Source organism: Chionomys nivalis, chromosome 9, assembly GCF_950005125.1.
Source record: "Chionomys nivalis chromosome 9, mChiNiv1.1, whole genome shotgun sequence".
Lineage (NCBI taxonomy): Eukaryota > Metazoa > Chordata > Mammalia > Rodentia > Cricetidae > Chionomys > Chionomys nivalis.
This window is the reverse complement of record NC_080094.1, coordinates 35,721,163-35,742,845: the sequence shown is the minus strand read 5'-3', so window position 1 is coordinate 35,742,845 and position 21,683 is coordinate 35,721,163. Positions and strand designations below refer to the sequence as shown.

At 36.8% G+C, this 21,683-nt stretch overlaps 1 protein-coding gene across 1 annotated transcript in view; it reads right to left on the bottom strand.

Moving 5' to 3' along the window:
- The window catches only part of Esf1 (ESF1 nucleolar pre-rRNA processing protein homolog), a 46,913-nt gene that overhangs the window by 16,688 nt on the left and 8,542 nt on the right, over positions 1 to 21,683 (bottom strand). Inside the window, exons 4-10 of the mRNA XM_057781932.1 lie at positions 20,332 to 20,445; positions 19,604 to 19,704; positions 18,819 to 18,971; positions 17,737 to 17,851; positions 15,507 to 15,651; positions 9,909 to 10,067; positions 615 to 736 (exon numbers count right to left, since the gene is read on the bottom strand). Of these exons, the coding sequence (XP_057637915.1) occupies positions 615 to 736; positions 9,909 to 10,067; positions 15,507 to 15,651; positions 17,737 to 17,851; positions 18,819 to 18,971; positions 19,604 to 19,704; positions 20,332 to 20,445 (909 nt within the window). The remainder of the gene's footprint in view (positions 1 to 614; positions 737 to 9,908; positions 10,068 to 15,506; positions 15,652 to 17,736; positions 17,852 to 18,818; positions 18,972 to 19,603; positions 19,705 to 20,331; positions 20,446 to 21,683) is intronic.

Sequence of the window (21,683 nt, the reverse complement as noted above, 5' to 3'; positions counted from 1 at the left end):
AAGGAAATTAAAGGGATACAAATAAGAAAAGGAGAACATTAGTGTGGTAGTGGTGCTTGTCTTTAATCCCAGCATTCAGGAGGCAGAGCCAGGTGGATGTCAGAGTTTTCAATCAGCCTGGTCTGATTGAAAAGTGAGCTGCATGACAGCCAGAGCTACTCAGAGAAACTGTCTTGAAAAACAACAAACGAAACAAAATCAGAAAAAGGAAAAAGTACAAATATAGGGGAAAGTCTCAGAGTGAGTATTTTATTGACTCCATCAAGACTTACTTAGAAAATCTTCCCCAAAACTGCTAGCTTTATTACTTGTGGAATCACTCTACAAATGGCATTTAACTGCCTATTTAAGTTTTGAAGAAAGCTTAGTAAAAGGAGGTACCGTATCAAGGGGGTAGGGCTTTTATCCTACTTTGCCACTTTATTACAATAAAGATCAAACAGTTACTTCCTTGTAGATGGGTGTGGTGGTCCACACCTACAGTCCCAGGACTGGGATGGAGTGTGGGCCAGACAGGAAGATTCTGTCATAGAGACATGCATTTCAAAACTACAGGTGGGGTGTGAGGCACACAACTGGCATTCAATAAACACCTGACGAATTAACATGGATACCTTCTGTTTCTTTTTCAGTCTTTTCTTCTCTTTCTTCTTCTCTAAAAATTGTTCCCAAGGGGTCAGCTTATCCTTTCCCTCCAACTTGTTTTTGACCATTTCTTCTGCACTTTCCTTAAGGCCTAGAAATGGAAAAATAGTTTAGCTTAAAATAGTACATCTTTGCTCAGTTAAAGGGTTACAAAAGCAAAAGAAAACAAACAGTTTATGTACGTAGGTATATCTAACAATCAAGACCACAAAATAAATCCTATTTCCAGAGAGAGAGAGAGAGAGAGAGAGAGAGAGAGAGAGAGAGAGAGAGAGAGAGAGAGCGAGAGAGTGAGCGAGCGAGCGAGCGAGAGATCTATCTGGCCAAAGGAAATAAAAAAGATCAACCAATATATGATCATATGGACATTAATGAAAAACCTATTATTAGTCAGACATGCTGATTTACCTACAAGCCTAGTACTTCAAGGTTAAGTTTAAGTTCAGTCGGGCTATACAATAGGAATATTGTCTCAAAACAAACATAACTTAAAAAATAAAGGGATGAGAAACCCCAATATTTACTGAGGTCTAACCCTCCTCTCTCTATATTTGCTTTGAGCTCCCAAGGATAATTACTGATTCTCGGCTTTTTGGTGAAGACTGAGTGAACAGAAATTTTAGAGTAAAAACTCAAACTACAACTAATAGCTAATTAAGCAAAATCATCTTTAGTTTTTCCTGTCTCTGAGAACAAATCCTTGAGTCACCGCTCAGGCACTCTCCAAGACTATGGAGTTGAGTTGCAGAGGTCACCAGCTTCACTCTGTTCTATACGGCTGCTGTTTGTTCTAATGGTTCATCTCTAAAGCTTTTGTTCCTAGACTACTCTAGACTCATGTATTCTTCAGCCATTAAAATTAAAATTAAATACATTTTTAATGTATTTACCAGTAAGACAGAACCATTCCCAGGACTGTTTTTGCACTTACAGCATTTTGAATGTGTTTGGGAAGATGAATTAGATCAGTCACCTCTTTTCTCAAAGGACCATTTTGACCATTCCATTCACTGTCACATTTTATTTTGTTTGTATGGAGACAAGGTCGCACTATGCAGACCTCGCAGACTGGGCTGGTCCCCAACTTACTATGTACGCCAGATAGGCCTTGAACTTGTGGTGATCCTCTTGGCCCTGCCTCCTGACAGACTGGATTATAAGTGTGTGCCACCACGCCAAGCCATTTGCTATTTTTAAAAGATGGATTTTGTGTCACATAAATATTTAAAGTTCCATATCCAAATAAGTCCTTCAAAATTTCTAACAAAGACAGATGAATAAATAAATACCATCATCTTCAAAGAAGACAGAAAAGTAGTTATATATTTCTTACTCTGGCTGGGCTGGAGAGATGGCTCAGCCATTAAAGGCTAGGCTCACAACCAAAAATTTATTTCTTACTCTGGTCGTAGTGATGACCTTTGTCAGCTTAGGCTTAACCCTCTCCTCTGCCTACTCACACTCACTTTACCTTTGATCTCAGGATGCAAACAAAATAAATTGGGCAGAGATGAGATGTATGCAAACCCTCCCTCCCACACGCACTTCACTCGCTTTCAAGTTCAAAATATTTGGTAGACGTACAAATATACAGAACTACTAACAACAGTGCTTTAGGCTGTGGGGATGAAAATCCAGGTTGAAACAGCTGAATTCTAAGGTCTATTTCCTGGCTGTTAGGCAAAGATTTAGTCTCCAAATTCCTAGGACCTAGAAAAGTATTAAATTACATGTATTCTCAAGTTTTTTTTTTTTTTTTTTTAATGAAATACTGATGGTAGGAACTCTGATTTGTTAGATACCAAAACAGAAATACAATCATCAATTAAAAAAAAATGTATCTGGGGTTGGAGAGATAGCTCAGAAGCTAACAGCACTGATTGCTCTTTTAGGGGACCCACGTTTGATTCCCAGCACCCACATGGTGGCTCAAAACTGGTGTAGGAAGTCCTTACACCACAAAACCACCTGTAACTCCAGTTCTATGGATCCAAAGACCTCTTGTCTTCTGAAGGCACCAAGCATACCACCAAGTGCTTAATATACAAGCACATAAAATGAATCATTAAAACCCATTCTTTATGAGAAAAACATTTCATATTAGTACATAGTTTTTAGGAGGTATATGAATGATACAAAGTCATATACAGATACTCAAACAAACCAGTAATGTACCTAGGGAATTTAAGGTGAGATCCTCACATAGAAGACACTAAATTCTGAAAAAAAAACAAGTTGATTTCACATAACAAGATAGACTGACATATATAATGCATATAGTTCAGCATATAATCAGTCTATCTCAACTTTCAAAAACATACTATTATATGATTAGATAATAGTTAAATCTTTAATATCTTTTCATTTTAGTTTTTTGAGACAAGGTTTGGTCTAGAACTCACGAGGTGAACTCACAAAGATCCACTTGCCTTTGCCTCCCAAGAGCTGGGAGGAAAAGGCATGTGCACCACGCTTGGGTAGAGGTAATTACTGAAAAGGGATTATGTGATTATTTTTGTATTATGTAAGTGAAATGTCATTTTATTTGGTACTCGATTCTATAGCTCTGCTTTCTAAGTCCCACCGGCATATGTCAGTTCTGTATACTAAAAACAGTGTGGACTCACTTTCTTTCACATTCCATAATATTTAGCATGGTCCCAAACACACAGTAAGTACTTAATAAACATGTCTGTCTTGATCCATTTGAAGGAAGGATTCTTATTTCCTGCCAAGTATTTGATCTTTGAAGTTTAGAACATATTATTTCCAACAAAAAAAAAAAAAATGAATCAAAACTCTAAGGTCTAAATGGCTTCTAACTGGTTCATGTATGCAATATTTATCCTTAGGAAATAATACTTCTTTGGAACTTAGTCTGTTTCTAGCAATAAAGAAACAGTATCTTAAATTCAAGTCAGTCTGTAGTTCTCTTTGCCTGGCTTTCACTAATATACCAAAATAGAAGAACAAACACATTGCAATGAGTTAACACCACCACAATACTTAAAAATGCTTTGTTCTCCTTGTCATCATGAGGTCACTGAAATCTCTTGCCACAGATCACAGTTGTTTATGTTCTGAGTTCTTAAAAATATGCCCATCCCAGAAGTCTCTTGGCAAATGCACAAGAACATTCTTCGGAGCCAGTTTAGCCTCATTTAAGAGAAGCCACTTTGTGACTGAAAAACAACTTCATTTTACTGCTTTTAGTTTTGTATAAATTGGTTTAAAAAATCTTTATGCATATATTCATGGACTAATAAATTAAAGATATCAATAATACCACAACTAAGGTATTAGCTGTGAGCCATGAGTGCAGATGATTCAAGATGACAATAATAATTTAACAAGCATAACCTATTCAGAATGGTTTTGGCAGTTTCTGTGCATATAAAAACTCATAAATATTCCTATAAAATCTACAAGAATATACATTCCTTCTGACCTTATCCACACGAAATATTTGAAAAGTCTTCAAAGGATAGCGTATGAATGATTTAAAATAACTAGGTACTATTACAGGCTTTGTTTATAAAAACAAAATGCATGCTTTAAGAATTTTCATATAGGTCAAAACTGACACTTTTCTTTTTTACATAATTAAGGGCTTAGGATTTATTGGGAGTATTTATGAACACTTACATATCAATCTCTTAAAATTCTTGTGTGTGTTAAAAATTAGACTATGTAGCACTCAATTCCAAACACTTTAAAAATGTTAGCAACCACCATCACTAACACCAAAACTCCAAATGTGGAATCCATTCTGGGTCCTAGATTTTATAGAGGTTTGAAAACCACCAGTCACGTCCTGAGGAGCACTGCCATCAAGGCACCTCTTTAAAACAGCGTATTACTCCTGAAGGTATGAGGACAAGGAAGGATACATTTACCCACATGACAAGTGTCAAAGGGACACTTGGTCCAGATTAGCGGCCAGTGAGGGTCCTACAGCGCACATCTTATAAACGGCTATAGAAAGCAAGTGAAAGGAAAAGTGACTCAAATCTGTTCCACCCCACTGACTGGGAGCAACACATGGAATTGGAAAGAAAAATAAAAACTAGTTGCTGTAACAACAGCAAATAGCTAAATCTGTCAGTCAGTCTGAGTCAACAAATGTTGCACTCAACACTATTAGAATCCTGTTACATTTACCATGTGAAAACAAGAGTTAAAACGAGAATAGTAAGTCTAAGAAAGATGCCCAGACTCGGAATTTCTGCTCACATAACTAATTGTGCATTTCCCCAAACATTTAATAAATACCCACGGAAGATGTGCCCTAAGTACTCACTGAATAGGTGCTACTTTTTGTTGTTATTGCCTAAAGTTATTTCACTGGAAGTAAATGCTTTATGTTTGTCTAGAACTTCAGTTATTTTTCTCTAATTCTTCTAAATCCCCTTCCAGTCGCCCTTAAAACAATGACGGCTTCCACTTTCAAGGGCATTAATTTTACTACACATCAAGCAGTCCCCAATGCCTGCTTCTTAAAGTTCAGTGTCCTAAAACACTGACTTCAAATACAAGACATGTGGGCCTCATTAGGGAGCTATTGTTTCTTGTATTTCTCTCAAGTTTATCTGTATGTTTTCTTTGCCTCTCAAGCAGTTTGTAAGCATAGTAACATAATACCAAGATATCCTCATATTAGCAGACTGACATCTGGTCAAGTCTGGGAACTTTCAGCAAAGACTGAGAAATTATATGGACTATTGTTACTTTTATACATTTATAGGCCAGGTAGGAAATGAATGAAATCTTTTACATGAATGCCTAAGGTACAAAGAAAAAAAATTCCTGAGTTAAGTCTCAAAAAGAAAGCTCAAATATAAATATTAAACTAGTTCAGAAGCAGGAAGTTTTCCTTGGGGATACAAACTAAGCTAATATGGTCTAGTATGGATCTGGGTCGTTATGAGCTGCTAGCCAAGGAGGCAGGGGAAGTTTGGAGTCTGATCATAGTGGGAGGTCCCAGGATCCTTAAATGTGCCCCCAGTAGATGGTGAGCCTCCCCCTACAGTTCAGGGGGAGTAAAAATACAGTTCCCCTCAGAGACTCTGTAACCACAGCCCACAAACCCATGGACTTGTGGTTGGAAGTCACACTACTTGTGTGGTCCCAAATATACCAACTTAAAAATTTGATAGGTCTTGGATTAGAAATGCCTCTAGGCACCTGACAAACACTCTCTAAAAGTAGACCTGATACAGAGTTCCTGTAAGAAGAGAAAGATCTGAGACAGGAAGATTCCAATTAAAATTCCCTATGAGCTAAAGAAAGTAGAAATAAAAACCAGTAAGACAGAACCATAGACTATGGATTTGAAAACTAAGATTACAAAATACAAATCAGCACTTAAAAAAGCAAAAGAGGAAATTAAAAAAAAAAAGGATTATCAAACAGATGAGACAAGTTTATAGGAAAAAAGAAAAAAGCAACTCTCAGAGATAAAAATATCAAGTCGGTGTCCATGTTAAAATACATATATATTACAGAGAGAATTAATGAAATAAAAGCAGAACTAAAGAACTACCCAGCAAGTCGTGTAGATCCAAAGGCACAGAAGCCAAGAGTTATCAGACATACACCAAACATGATTTCTACAAGAGAATCAGAGAAGAAGAAAACTTAGGACTTTAAGAGGAAAATGGCAGAGTAATTTTCAGCTGATGAGAGATATTATTCAGGACTATGGTATTCTATTAATTACAAGCAAGAGTTAAAAATAAGCAAAACAACCATACCATACTAAAGCCTAATATGGCAAAGAGGGTAAACACACTTTAAAAGCCAGGAACCCAATACAGCACTTTCTGAAACTGGCTTCCTCAACACACTGATACATTTTCTTCTTCCGGGAAGGGGTTAAGATGTAGACTGACCTAGCCTATCCACAACAGTAGGTGCTCTCCCTCTCTAACCTGCAACACTCACAGTCTCACCAGCATAGTTAGCTCTGGGAATAGACCCATCAGAAACTCTATCTTTTCTTTTTCACGATTCATTTTGGTTATCACAAAACATCAATATACATAAAATAAAAATAAATAAAAATCTTAAAAAAATCCAAAAAAACTAACCCAACAAAAGGGAAATAATATCTGGTACTAGAAACCTAGGCAACTACATAGGGCTAGTGAATCATGTATCTTAGGAGAACTTAAGCCAGCAGAATCCCTAACTATACTCTGAATATTAGTCATTATACCCACAAATAAGTGTAGTCCTCACCGCTCATCAAGGAAACTTCTTGTTGCAACACATGGAGGCCATCACAGAAAACCACAACCAATCAAAATGCAGTTGCAGAGCCTAGTCCCAAAGGATACATCTACAGTACAACTCCCAGGCCTAAGGAGCAAGGATCATTGTGGAAGAGGGAGAGAAAGGCTGTTAAGTGCCAGAGGAATTGGGATTTACTGCGACACTATGCCTCCTAGGAATGTCAGAAGCTATATCTAGAAAGTCTTATCAATATGACCGCCTAAACAAGGATGACATCAATGCTCACAAGGCTTAAGTTCACAAAGAAAGTATACAGGCAACTAAAGAACGCTAAGAGCAGCAGAAATGGTCCTCCCCAAGGAAAAGCATACAAATTAGTTATATAAAACTAAATGGTCAGCCCTGAAGAAAACATACACGTACTAGTAACATTCTACAGAATGAACAGACTGTATTTTTGTATTTAAAAATTATGTACACACATACACACTCACATTTATGCAACAACAATTGATGTGAAAAACAGGACATGAATTTGAGAGCAAGGCAGCATATATAGGCTTGGAAGGAGGAAGGGATGAGAAAAGTTATGTAACTATATCATAATCTCAAGAAAAAAAAATTAAAAATCTTAAAATACCCAAACCTAGGCCTTATATAAACACTAGAAAAATATAAAACTATAAGTGAAACAGAAACAAAATGTAATATAACCAGCATAGAAAGCATCCCTAGACCAGCCTGGTCTACAAGAGCTAGTTCCAGGATAGGCTCCAAAACCACAGAGAAACCCTGTCTCGAAAAACAAAAAACAAACAACAACAACAACAACAACAAAAGCATCCCTAGTTTTTATGCATGTGTGTGTGCTTGCATCACATTTAGGCAAAAGCCCCTGGAGGACAGAAGAGGGTGTCAAGGCCACAGGAACTGGAGTTACAGAGAGTTGTGAGCCATCACATGGGTGTTGAAACCAAACCCAGGTCCTCTGCAAGAAGTGTAAGTGCTCTTAACTGCGGAACCATCTCTCTAGCGCCTGCTTCTCTTTTTAATTATACAATTCACAAATGATTCAAATGATATTTACACAGTATTCAGCTTATTACCTTACAAAGCTTCCTTAGCCAACCCGTTAAGAGGATGATTCAAGGTTGATTAAGCTTTAAAATTCTAAGCACCTGACAGCTGTGAGAATCTGTAGTTACCATATAAACTTTCCTTTCCATCATCACACATCTGTAGTTGCCATATAAACTTTCCTTTCCATCATCACACCAGGAGGCAAACTGCAAATCCTAGCTCATGTTTAAGCTCAGGCTTTCCATTTGATGCTCTCCTCTCAACTCATTTCCCTTTTTTTTCAGCCTAAGGCTAGCTGTTTTGGGTATGGCATTTGGAGAGTTTCTTTGGGTTTGTGGTTCTAAAGATCAAACTTGGGAACTCATTCAAGCTAGACAAGTACTTAGCCACTGAGTTACACCCCATCCTTTAACTACCCTAAAACCCCACTGTGGCACTAGGGACTTAACCCAGGGTCTTGCTAGACAACTACGCTATTACTGAGTCATATCCCTGGCTTTCAACTCAAAATTTAAAACAGCTGGCTTTTAAAAAAGTTATGAGCAAAAACCATTTTGTGAATATATTTCAAATAATGAATACATTGGCAATAAATGGAAATAAAGAAATAGCCAAAAATAAATACTGAACAGGTTTTAAGATGTTTGAAAATGAAATGTTTGGATAAGGGATACCTAACAAAATGAATGCACAACTGATTCAAAACATTTTGTTTCTGAATAAAGAATGAATAATTCAATAGTCATATATGCTTGTCCCTGCTTCCTGTGTACGCTTCCCAGTGGAAGACATGAAAAGTACAGAGATCAAAGAAAGACAGGGAAAAGGACAAGGCTAAAGAGCAGACACCAGAATAAAATGGGAACACTGTTTTGAATAGTGGAGGGAAGACACGTGGAGAAAAAGATGGACCCCTGCACTCTGGCCCAATACAGGAAGGAAGGGGAACTCTCTGGCTGGGGGAGATAGAGTGCTCTTGCTGATGCTTCTCTGGACCCCGTTCCTCCTTCTCAAGAGTAAGGGTCACAGGGGCTGGAGAGATGGCTCAGTGGTTAAGAGCACCGCCTGCCCTTCAGAGAGTCCTGAGTTCAGTTCCCAGCAACCACATGGCGGCTCACAACTATCTGTAATGAGATCTGGTGTCCCCTTCTGGCCTGCAGGCATACATGCAGACAGAATACTGAGAATACTGTATACATAATAAATAAATAAACTTAAAAAAAAAAGTAAGGATCACAATCCCAAGTGAAAGGAAAGGCCTATGACATTACAGCTTTACCACTGGTGTAGTCTTCAGAAGGAATCACAGGTTCACATCAGACAAAATCCCATCACTGAGACAGGGAAGTAGACACAGCCCTATCCCTAACCACGAAGAGATTTACAACTGGCACCTACTAGGAAAGGGAAAAATCAGCCTTTTGTAATGGAACGACTCTGGGCATATCAACCACATGCTAGTGTAGGCCCCATGCTCAGAAGTAGTAGGCCAATATAAAACAGATGCCATTTATTTATTTATTTATTTATTTATTTATTTATTTATTTATTTATTTATTTTTGTGTGTGTTTGCGTGTGCATTTTGTCATTTTGGGTTTTTTTCTTATATATTTTCTTTTTAGTTTGTTTTGATTTTTATCTTTTTTAAAATAATTTTTTTCTTTCCTTTTTCTGAAAAAGAACATGACGTTGAGTGGGTAGGGAAGAACTTGGGAAGAGTAGGGAGAGGGGAAAGAATATAATCAAAATATGAGGAAATTTAGGATAAAAATGGAAAAAGAACATAAAACATTAATTATGAGGTGAATTAAATACCATTTCCTTACCAAAACATTTTTGGAAAACAGAACTTTTTAAAAAAAAACATGCATCTGAAGAGGTGTTAGCATCTTTACGATTACATCTAAATGCATTCAGAAGAAAATTTTTACTTAAAATCAAATCTCACCTGGAACCCACTTGATCTCCATTTCCATATCATTTTCTTTTCCTTTTTTTTCTTTTTCTTTAATAACTTGCAAGAGCTCTCTATATTTAGCAATTTGTTCTTCATCATCCTTCTGATATTTCTTTGTTTTCCCATCTTCTACACTGACTCCATCCTCACCTAAATAAAACAAAATTAATCTTATTTAAAAAAAAAGAAATACGTATTTTCCAACTTTAGTGTGTAGGTCTCTTGGTCTCTTCAGGATACAGCTGAAAAGTGTTGTCAAAGAAACCCTGCAACCACACAACATAAAATCAGTCTTCAACTTGTGAAAATGAAAAGGACTTCAGTCTTGTACTCAATAAAACCCAGAGGCAGTGAAGTTAGTAACAGCATTGCAGAGTACTACACAATATTCCCTTCTATGTAAACTGCAAGAGTGACATCTCAGTCCCCTCTTTGTCATTTGCCTTTAGCACTGCGGCTTTAAAAAGGCTCTGTTCAGCAGAAGGAGCCCGAGTGTTGCTGGATTGAGCCCGATAGACGGGCTGAGCTTCTCAGGCCGCACAGCGCAGGTAAGGAAGTCATTTAGAGCACAGACCTGAGATTACGAAGTCCTCTCCGTTTGACTGTGAATAAGCACATTTACTCTTAGACTGTTGCTCAACAAACAATGATAAAGACAGAAACACTAGGAGCTAATTCAACTACTTTCACCATGTGGAAAGACAACTAGTATTTCTGAATTCTAGTTTCATAAAAATTTTAAATGTGAAGACACAGTCATGGTAAAATTCATGGGTAACAAACATCAGAGAAAAATCAAACTATAAATTTTGTTTTTCTATAGTTTCACTGCAAATTCTTCAAGTCAGTAACATAAATTAGAAATCTGGGTTTTAATATAAAACACACAAACTTATCAAATTCATTAAACATCACCAGTGGAGGAAAGTTTGGAAGTGAAACAGTGACGTTCTTGTCTTTGTAACCTCTAGTCACCAAAAACTGTGATATACGCACGGAGCAGTGTTAACACCTTGCTTTTACATCTTCAAAAAGATGATTTTCAAAAGGAAAACAAAAAGTTGACTAAGAAAACATTTAAAAGTTACTTTTCTTTCTAAGCGAATTAACGGCTGTGGACTTTCTTTCCATCATCCTAACACACTTTCGGATTTTCACTCAAGCAGCTGAAGCTCATATCTGCTGTTTGTGCCACAATAATAATGGTGGATGGAATTTTGTCATGTATTCAATGGATAAAACATGAGGAACACATTAACAAAATGGTAATGTATTTCATTCTATTAAAAACTTACTTCTGAAAACATAATTAGAAGCAAGCTCCTTCCAGGTTGGAATTTTAGTGGTGAAACTCTGATGCTCACTTTAAATTGATTTTCTCCAGTACTAAAGCTGTACTTTCTGAAGCTCTAGAGTGTGGGTAATTCATGCAGCTCTGCTTTCCTAACTAAAGGACAACATTTTATGAGCACCTTAACAGTACATAAGATTTTAAAAAAACTAAATTCAAACAGTGAGCTACTCTTATAGACAACTATCAGGAACATTTAGTGTCCAAATTTACTAGTCAGAGGCACTAAGTTACAGATTAAAGTAGGTTTGTAATTAATTTAAATACTGAAGAAAAGGGATGCTTTTGGAAAAACAATTAGTATATTTCAAAGTGAAAGATATTAATGTCTAGTTTTAAGGGTTAAAATTAAAATAGCTGATATAAAATACTATGCTAAATACTTTATAGACATCATTTCAGTCTATGAGCCAGGTATCATTATAATTCTTGTTTCACAACTACAGAAGGAAGGAACCAGGTGCTAAGAAAACTTGACTTTGTTTTCACTGTGCCTAAGTCCAGTTCTGAAACCAGCAGGGCCTAAGTTTGGCTTATTTCCTATTTTACAATACTGACGGTTAGGCCGGGCGGTGGTGGCGCACACCTTTAATCCCAGCACTCGGAAGGCAGAGGCAGGCGGATCTCTGTGAGTTCGAGGAAAGCCTGGTCTACAAAGGGAGTTCCAGGACAGGCTCCAAAGCTACAGAGAAACCCTGTCTCAATAAAACCAAAAAAAAAAAAAAAAAAAAAAAAAAAAAAAAACAATACTGACGGTTGAACACTGGGTTTTCTGAAGCTTAGCACTCTACCATTGAGTTATATCCCCAACGAGTCCAAGATATATTGGAAAAGTAATGCTTATCAGAAAAGCACAAAATGTCCACATAGGCAAATAAATGTACCTTTTCCATGCCAATGGGAGATGAAGAGACTTCATCCTTCTTATTTACGGCAGAAAGGTTATAAAGGTCTGTGAGAAGGCTATGCTATAGACATTAAGAAATATAACATTCAAATTCATGAAAAAGATCAACAAGCAAGTCACCAAGACCTTAAAATGTAATATCCAATAAGTACCACAGCAAATTATGTAAGTTCTTTATTAAGCTTTCATTACATTTATTTATTGTGTGTATGCATGTACCAAGAGAACTTTTAGGATTTGTCCTCTCCTTCTGCTTTGTGAGTGGGTTCCAGGGATCACACTCAGGAGCCACTGACCCATCTCACCAGCCTGAAAACTATTCATTTTCAAAAGCTATGAATATTTAAAGAATTAAATCATTTTATTAACAGAAGCTATTAAACACAATTTTCTTTACCTTACATTAATACTTCAAAACAGTATTTTATGGCAAACTTCTAAGGATAAAGAACTACTTTCAGTGACATGAAAACAAACAACAGATCATTCAGAATCTAAGACAGTCAAGGCTTAATAACCCTATGTTTAAACTAGAAAAGTATCTATTCTTTCATATGCCTTTATAGAAATAATACACTACGTAAAAGGAAAATGTTAAACTGCTAGGCGGCAGTGGTGCACATCTTTAAGCCCAGCAATGGAAGGCAGAGGCAGGCAGATCTCTGTCAGTTCAAGGCCAATCTGGTCTACAAGACGAGTTCCATGATAGCCAGAGCCACAAAGTGAAACCTCATCTCGAAAAACAAAAAACAAACAAAAATAACAAAAAAGAAAAATGTTAAACTATAAATTATATTCTTTCTTGTTGATTTCAAATATTTATACTTATGTTTAACAATTCTGGTTTTTCATTTTCTGTCAGCACCAAACTCATAATTTTTACTGTTTAGTAATTCTAATAGATGAGAATAGCAAAGATGTAACAGCAGATACTATCAGTCTTTCTCTGTCTCTGTCTCTCTTGTTTGTTCAAGACAGAGTTTCCCTGTAACAGCTCTGGGTGTCCTGGAACTTGCTTTGTAGACCGGGCTGGCCTCGAACTCACAGAGATCCACCAGCCTTGTCTCTGCCTCCCTAGTACTGGATTAAAGGCGTGTGCCACCACCACCCAGCTAGATACAGTATTTTTAAAGTCTTTCTAAAAATTTCAAAGGGATTACAAAATGAAATTGAAGCTTGAAAGAATCGAAAAGTTAATGAATTACTATGTCAAAATCAAAAATAGAGAATGGAATATCACAAGGATTATCTAAGTGTTTTAAGATCTACATTATTTCTGAGAACTTCCCATTTACTGATCTATAGCTGTGAACTCAATGGCAGACTATTAAGAATACAAAGGACACAAGTGAAAATTCACAGGAGGAAGAAGTTCAACTAATCCTCTGGAATTAAGCAGAGGTCCAGAGGGAGGACCAGACTGATGGAGGAAGGTCATTGGTTAATTGATAAAAAAAACTGCTTGGCCTCATAGATTAGAACATAGGTGGGTGGAGTAAACAGAACAGAATGCTGGGAAGAAGAGGAAGTGAGCTCAGATGCAGGGCAGCTCCTCTCAGAGCCAGACGCGATGCAGCCAGCCACCAGGTCAGACATGCTGAATCTTTCCCGGTAAGTGCACCTAGTGGTGCTATGCAGATTATTAGAAATGGGCTAAATTAATACGTGAGAATTAGCCTAGAAGAGGCTAGATATAATGGGCCAGGCAGTGTTTAAAAGAATACAGTTTGTGTGTTGTTATTTCGGGGCATAAGCTAGCCAGGCGACGGGGAGCTGGGTGGCTGGAACGCAGCCCGAAGCTCCCACTACACCAGACAAATATCAAACTTAAGAAACTGAACTACCAAAAAGTGCATTGTTGTCTTGACAAATAGGCACAGAGGAATTCTAGAAGTAAAATAGATAATAACCAAGATAAAGAATTAAGTGGGTAGGTACACTGCTGAAATGACACTCTCAATACACACACACACACACACACACACACACACACACACACACACGAACAACGAAGTACCGGCGAAAACGTAAAAGAACAGAAATGTTTTAGGGATTTATCTCAGTAGTAGAGTGCTTGCCTAGTACACATAAAGCCCCAAATCAAAAGCATCTAAAGAGAGAAGATACAATGGAAAGATTTAATGCATATTTAAATAGAGTTCTAGAAGGGCAGGAGGAAAATCAAATGACTGAGAACATCAATACTGAAAAAAAAGATATCACTGTGAATTGAATGGACCCCCAAAAAACCCCAAATTCAACACACATCCATCCACCCATCCACCCACACCCACACATACACATCCATATAAATCTACTCTTAGAATAAAGAAAATCTCCAGACAACCTTCATAAACACCAATCAAGTCAGAAGTCAGTGGGGTGTTATTATCAGTGTGGGTCCAGAGAAGCCTTTGCGAATTCAATTTTAGAATCCTTTGCAAGCAAAAGCAAAAATTTCTGGCATTTTCAGACAAAACAAACATCAAGAGAGTTTTGACAGTAGCTAGTTCTTAGTAAAGGTATTTCTTAATGAATACTTAAAGCTGAAGGAAAGAGATTTAGAAAAAAAAAAGAGCAATGGAAGCCAGGGAAATGTAAAATAAGAGCAGTATAAAATAGTGTTACATAAAAAAAGTACAAAAGTTATTTAGGATCACTAGAGTGGGGTTGGGAATGTATATCAGTTAGCAGAGGCCTTGCCTAGCATTTACAACAACCTGAGTTCAGTTCCCAGCACTGCAAAAACTGAATGTGATGGGCTATGCCTATAAATGAATTATAGACCTTGGGAAGCAGAGGTAGGAGGATCTTTGTAATCTGCGACTTAAAGTGAGCCTAGTCTACACAGAGAGATCATTTCAAAACTAAATAAGGTGTTGGAGGGGCATAACAGCATTTTATATATTTACAAGTCTAACAGGTTAGGCACTTTTATTATGTTAGGGCTTAAATAAATTTTTGTGGCTATAGAAAATTAGCCTGGCAAAGTATTTAGGATTTAAAAACATTTTTATTTATTCTAACTATTATTGTATATGTGTATGCACGTGTGCGCACGTGTAAGTAGGTGGACATAACTATACCAAAACATGCATGTGGTGGCCAGCTCTCCTCTATCATAGGTTCTGGGGATCACAGTCAGGTCATTAGGTGTGTACAAGTGCTTTCATCCAACTGATCCATCTTGCTGATCCTTCAGACATGTATCTATGCATATACATGCTTATAATTCTATGCATATAAGTATGCTATACAGTTTGAAGATCTTTTTAAGTTTTGCCAAAGACATAGTTCCATTAATCACCCAGTAAAAGGATTAGCAAAGTACCTTGTGGTGCTTCTTCCTCTTCTTCATCCTCACTAGAGGAAGCTAAGTAGGCCTGGAAGTCCATGTCCAAAAGCTCCTCCTTTTTAAACTTTCTGTTAAGTGTTGTGATTCTTTCATGATCAGTCTCATCCCAAGTGATCTCCACCTTGAACCAAAGAGTGAAAATAAAACAACAAACAAAAGCACAAAGGTGAACTTACACTAAAGCACATTGTTAACTTTGATGTTTAGTATTTAGTTAAAACGCATGTTACGCAAGGTGGAGCATGCACGCCTTTAATGCTAGCACTTTGGAAGCAGAGGTGGATCTCTGTGAGTTGGAGGCCAGCCAGGTCTACATAAGAGTTCCTGGCCAGCTAAAGACACAGTGAGATGCTATCTCCCGCCTCCAAAAATGTCACAATGCACATACAAAGATCAACCATGGTCATGCTTAAAAAAAAGAATACATGAATGGCATGATTAATAAATGACATCCTATTTGTGGACAGAGAATCATGTGTTCACTTTTACCTTCCCCCTAATTCTCAGCTATATGAATGCTATTTCATTACTGAATATATTACTGAATGAACAGATTAACACTGGTTAAAAAAACCAAACCAAAACAAAAAACACCAGAAAAAGTTAATACCATTATGAACCAGTGAGAACATGATTTTCTTCTAGAGAACTGAAATGACAGTAGAGTCATAGATGACATGAAATCTGTTAATAAAGCAGCATAATCTCAACAGGTAACGTTTTTCTAAAAAGATGAAGAGTCGCTAACGACAAAGGTTTTCATGATCATAAGTACAGCAAAGCTCTATAGCAAGTAAGTTCATCGAGAATATAACCGAGGGAGACTGGCTCCTAACCTAGATTCTGGTGGCTCTCAACCACTGCTGCTCCTCATGTTGTGGTGACCTCCCCCATCATAAAATATGCTACTTCATAACTGCATTTTGCTAATGTTATGAATTGTAATATAAATATCTGTGTTTTTCAATGGTCTTAGGCAAAGTGGCAAAGAGGTGAGGTGCAAACTACAAAGGGGTCGTGACCCACAGGTTGAGAAGCACTGCTTTATTCAGTACCCTGTGGAAGGGTTTTATATTTATAGCACAATAAGCTCAAGTCCAATTTCTCCATAGCAGGATAACAAGTTAGGCACTAATTTATCATGAGATCCTTAAAAAAATCCTTGCCACTCTCTTGGAACTTCTAGCCAGTCACAGGACTCAGCTACCCCTACTCTGGTAAGTCTGTGGTCAAACGGCTGCTGCAAGGAGAACAGCTATTGGTGACTCAGATCAGGATGCACAATCTCCAGACTAGCTGGCTAGACATGCTGCCTATTTTAAGTGTTGAAAATAACATGATGTGGCTGTACCTTTTAGAATTCACTTCCTCTGGGGTTTTACTATAATTTGTAACTAATCAAATACCAGAATACCCTTCCACAGCAAGGAGCAAGCAGATATGACACCAGCTTTCTTGGAAGAGCACAATCGTCTATTACACAGTGAGTACTGCTGCAGGCCAAGACTTAGGGTGAGAGAAAACCATTTAGCTATGTAACAAACTACTGTGACGTACAGAAATCTTTTTTTCCCCGAGACAGGGTTTCTCTGTAGCTTTGGAGCCTGTCCTGGAACTAGCTCTTATAGACCAGACTGGCCTAGAACTCATAGAGATCCGCCTGCCTCTACCTCCCGAGTGTTGGGATTAAAGGTGTGAGCCACCACCACCCGGCCAGAAATCTACTTCTTAGTAATATGAAAATTAGTAGTACCGAATTAGTCTATTTCCTTTGATGACAAAACTTTTAAAATCACATCTGCAGAAAAATGTGCTCTTATTTCAAATGGTCAATAACTCTGTGTAGCTCTCATTTGTGGTAAAGTTATGTCCTTCCTATTCCCTAGGCATTTTAATAACTGACACAATGCCTATTAAAAGAATATAAGATAAAACCCAGGGCTTCCAAATGTGCTAGACAAATTCTCTACTACTGAAATACATTCTCAGGTCTTAAGAATCTAGTTTAAAGTATATGGATAAATAGAGGGAAAATAACAACAAGAGTCTAGCTACACATTTAATTATTTTTTTAATACAGGGTTTCATGTATTGCAGGCTGACTCTTGAGCTCCTGGTACCCCTGTCCAACTTCGCAAGTGCTGGGATTATAGCCATGTGCCACCATGCTTGGCCCATCTATACACTTTTAAGAGTTAAGAAATACCGTTGATGTTCCCATTGCAGCGGATGTGAAATATTTTGGTTTATATGCTGTTAGATCAACTTCTGAGGCCACATCCTTGGGCTCATCATCAAAAGTAATATCATCTGGTATAAACCTAAAAAAAAAAGTAAAATCTATTTAAACAAAAATGTAGTGATTATTAGAGTTATAAATTTTCTATTAATTAGTGATAGTTTATATAGTTTATACACTACATAATAGTTTCCATACAGCACAAATATAAAAATTTCTAAAAGGTTAGAAACAACCTTGGCATATCTCTGAAATTTGTAAACTATATATCTGAAGTATTATATTTGAGAGAATTTTATATACAGAGAGACTGCATTAAGAACTAGTTAATATAAGCTATCTTCCAAAGACCCAGATGCAATAACAAAGTCATTAACTCATTTTAGAGTTCAAAGATCAAATAGAATTACTACTAGGTAAGTAGTCTCAATATAGAGTAGCATAATCAGGAAAATTCACTAAAAATAAAAGTTTAAGGCTGATTTAAGAATAACCTCAAAGCCTTCATTTCACAAGTAATTAATCTTTACATGTAAATCAGTCAAGATGACTAATTTTAGGCATCAAGCTAGGGAATGTGGGATGAAAAGTAAATAATCTATGATTATTATAATCAGGCTTTAATAATAACCACAGGAGATTCTTCTCACACATATATAAAATGCACTGCTATATAATGTATCAAGAACTACTGGGAGAGGTGGTAGAGACACGGCTTAGCAGGTAAGAGCATCTGTTGGTTCATGCAGAGGATCTAGGTTTGAATCCTGGCACCTCCTACCTGATGGCTCATAACCATCTGCAACTTCAATTTCAGGGGATCTCAGCACATGAAGTAAAAATAAATAAATCTTAAAAATATTTTTGAAGGAATTATTATTTCAAGGACATAAATAATGAAATGGTTCATAAATTACTTTTCCTTCATTATATTAGCTTTTTCTTGTTCATTTTCTAGAATGTAAGAAAGTACTACTCATTCAAATATTTTACTACATATGATCTTGCTATATTGTAAGATTCATCTGTTAAGACATGAATTGAATTACCTTAGGTCTATAAAAGAACAACTGCTTTCAAATTCCAGGCCATCACAATCTTCATAAATCTTACTTGCTGTTTCAGGAGAATCACAATCCACTACTGCATAATAATATTTCAATCGTTTGAACTGATAGTCTCTCAGCTTCTCTCTAGAGGCCCTAATGGGGGAAAACTAAGTTGAACATATGTATACAAAAACACAGAAACTTCTCCATTAAAAGGTCAGAAAACAACTTTTTCAAGAGTTAGTTTTCTCTTTCTACCATGTGGGTGGATTCTGGGGTTGAACTCAGGTCCTTAGGTTGTCAGAATAGACGACAAGTACTTTTACCCACTGAGCTATCTCGCTGGCCAAGACCTGAACTTTATAAGCTTAATTTTACTTAACTATACTCTGTTCCTTGAAGGTCTTCCTCTGCCACTTTTGTTACCATCCAGGTAACCAACATTTTTATTAAGTGCACATGCAGCTCCACCTAGTGGTTTAGTGGTTTAAAACTACTTCAGTTGTTTTCTATAACATAAAACCATTTTTTTATTCCTTTATTTTTCTATTTAACACTCAAAAAATATAATACGAAGGTAAAAACAAAACATTCATAGCAATGAAGATAATTATGAACTTTTTTCTCAAATACGACAATCATCATTTCCAAGCATACACACAAAATGCTGGCATAATGTGCCATCAACTATAGTCAGTCATCAAGTTGTCTGAATCCTAAGTGTTAGTCTGAGTGAAGTACACGACTTTACTCGGGTAGTTTTATATTCTGGAGTGACTCAGTACCAGTCTTTTTCGGGGGCATCCTCAGGAATACTCAATAACTCTACTGGTCCTTGAACTTGCTCTTCTTTCATCCTCTCCTTTCCAAACTCCGAAGGATATATCTGAACACAAAAAAATAGGGCTGATATAGTTCATACATTCTTTTATATATAATATGAAGAGCTGTCAAAGCTAAGGCATCAAGAGTCATGACTTAGCTCAATAAAAACAACTCATTTCAAACTCCCTGCAAAAAAGAAAACTCATTTCTAACTATATAAAGATATTGAAGAATTTTCTTTAGTAATTTTGGCCAGAATATAATAAATGGGGATAAAAACAAAGCATCATAAACACCTGCACTCTGTCCCTAGAACCCATGTGGGAAGGTAAACATCAACCTGCACTCTTGTCTCTAGAACCCATGTGGGAAGGTAGGTATCAACCTGCACTCTTGTCTCTAGAACCCATGTCAAATGGAAATAACCTACTTTTGAAAGGGATCCTCTAACTTCCATCACACATCTGTATATACACACAAAACTAAAATATAAAGCAAAAAAAAAAAAATTGCTTCCCCCCCTTTAAATACCTGTTACATCAGTTTTATAATAAAAATGTATTGGACAATTTCCAGATGAATAAAATATTTTTTTGAAGAGGAAAATTAAGTCAGTTTAATTAGAAACAAAGTCAGATTTAAGTTAAAACACCTAGAAATATTCACTTTAAATGAAATCAATTCTCACCTTTACAGAAAAAACAACTCCTCCTTTGGGCTTAAAAGAATTGAACAGAGCCAGCAAATCTTTTGCCTTTAATCTATCCCAGTCCATGTTGCAAACTGCTAGTCGGTGTGTAATCTGAGAACATTAAAGTATTATTAATTATTATAGAATCTGTTTTTTTTGTGACACAGTCTCACTATGTAGTCCAGGGCTGTCCTGGAATTCACTATACAGTCTAGGGTTGGCCTTTAACTCACAGAGATCCATCTGCTTCTGCCTCCCAAGTGCTGGGATCTGTATCATTTTCAATGCTTGAAATCAGAAAGATAAACAATGTAGTATAGTCTTTCTCAGCACCTGTTATTTAACTGATTTAACATGCAGAGAGCTTAATGTGAGGCAAACAATAGTAGAACCACAAGAGATGAGCATTATCTATAAATTGATTTTTTAGAGTTCTTGAACCAGGATGTGATCACAAACTGATGTTTTAACCACAACAGCGTTAAAGATAGGGAGTAAGGAAATGGGCTACCACAAAGCATGTACTTCTGGTGCAATAAGAACATAAATACAAACTGCTACACAAATAAGTATAAAGCTTTTGTGTACTTTAAATTACTTATGTAGAAATTCTTGGTGGGCACAATGACACATACTTTAAACCCCAGCATTCCAGAGAGGCAGAAGGACCACTGCAAGCTCAAGGCCAGCGAAGTATTTGTAGAAAGGTTCTGCTTGATAAATATCAACACAAATTCAAGACAAAATTTCTAAACAAACTAGGAATAGGAGGAACATTTCTCAACATAATAAAGTCTATATAAGACAAATATATACCTAGCATTATACTAAAGAGGGAAAAATTAAGAGCATTTCCTCTAAAATCAGGAAGGAGATAACAGTGTCTAGTTTCTCTACTCTGATTCAAAACAGTACTTAAGCCAGGTTCCCAACCTGTGAGTCACTACCCCTTTGGCAACTCTCTATTTCTAAAAATATTTATATTATGATTCATAATAGTAGCAAAATTATAGTTATGAAGTTGCAATGAAAATAACTTTACAGTTGGGGGGTCATCACAACGTGAGGAACTTATTAAAGTGTCGCAGTACTAGGAAAGTTGAAAACTACTGACTTAAGGGATACATACAGGAAAGGAAGAAATCAAACAACCCCATTTTCAACACGATCACACACTCAAAATTTTAAAAGACTCTACCTGGAAACTCTTGGACCTTCCACCCTATCTCTTAGAATGTTCTTCCAGACTTGGAGGGTGTGAGGGTACATGTGTGCAGGAGAATCCCTCAGGCTCACTGACCAGCCAGTTCAGCTTAATCAGTGAGCTTTGGCTCCAGTGACAGACCTTG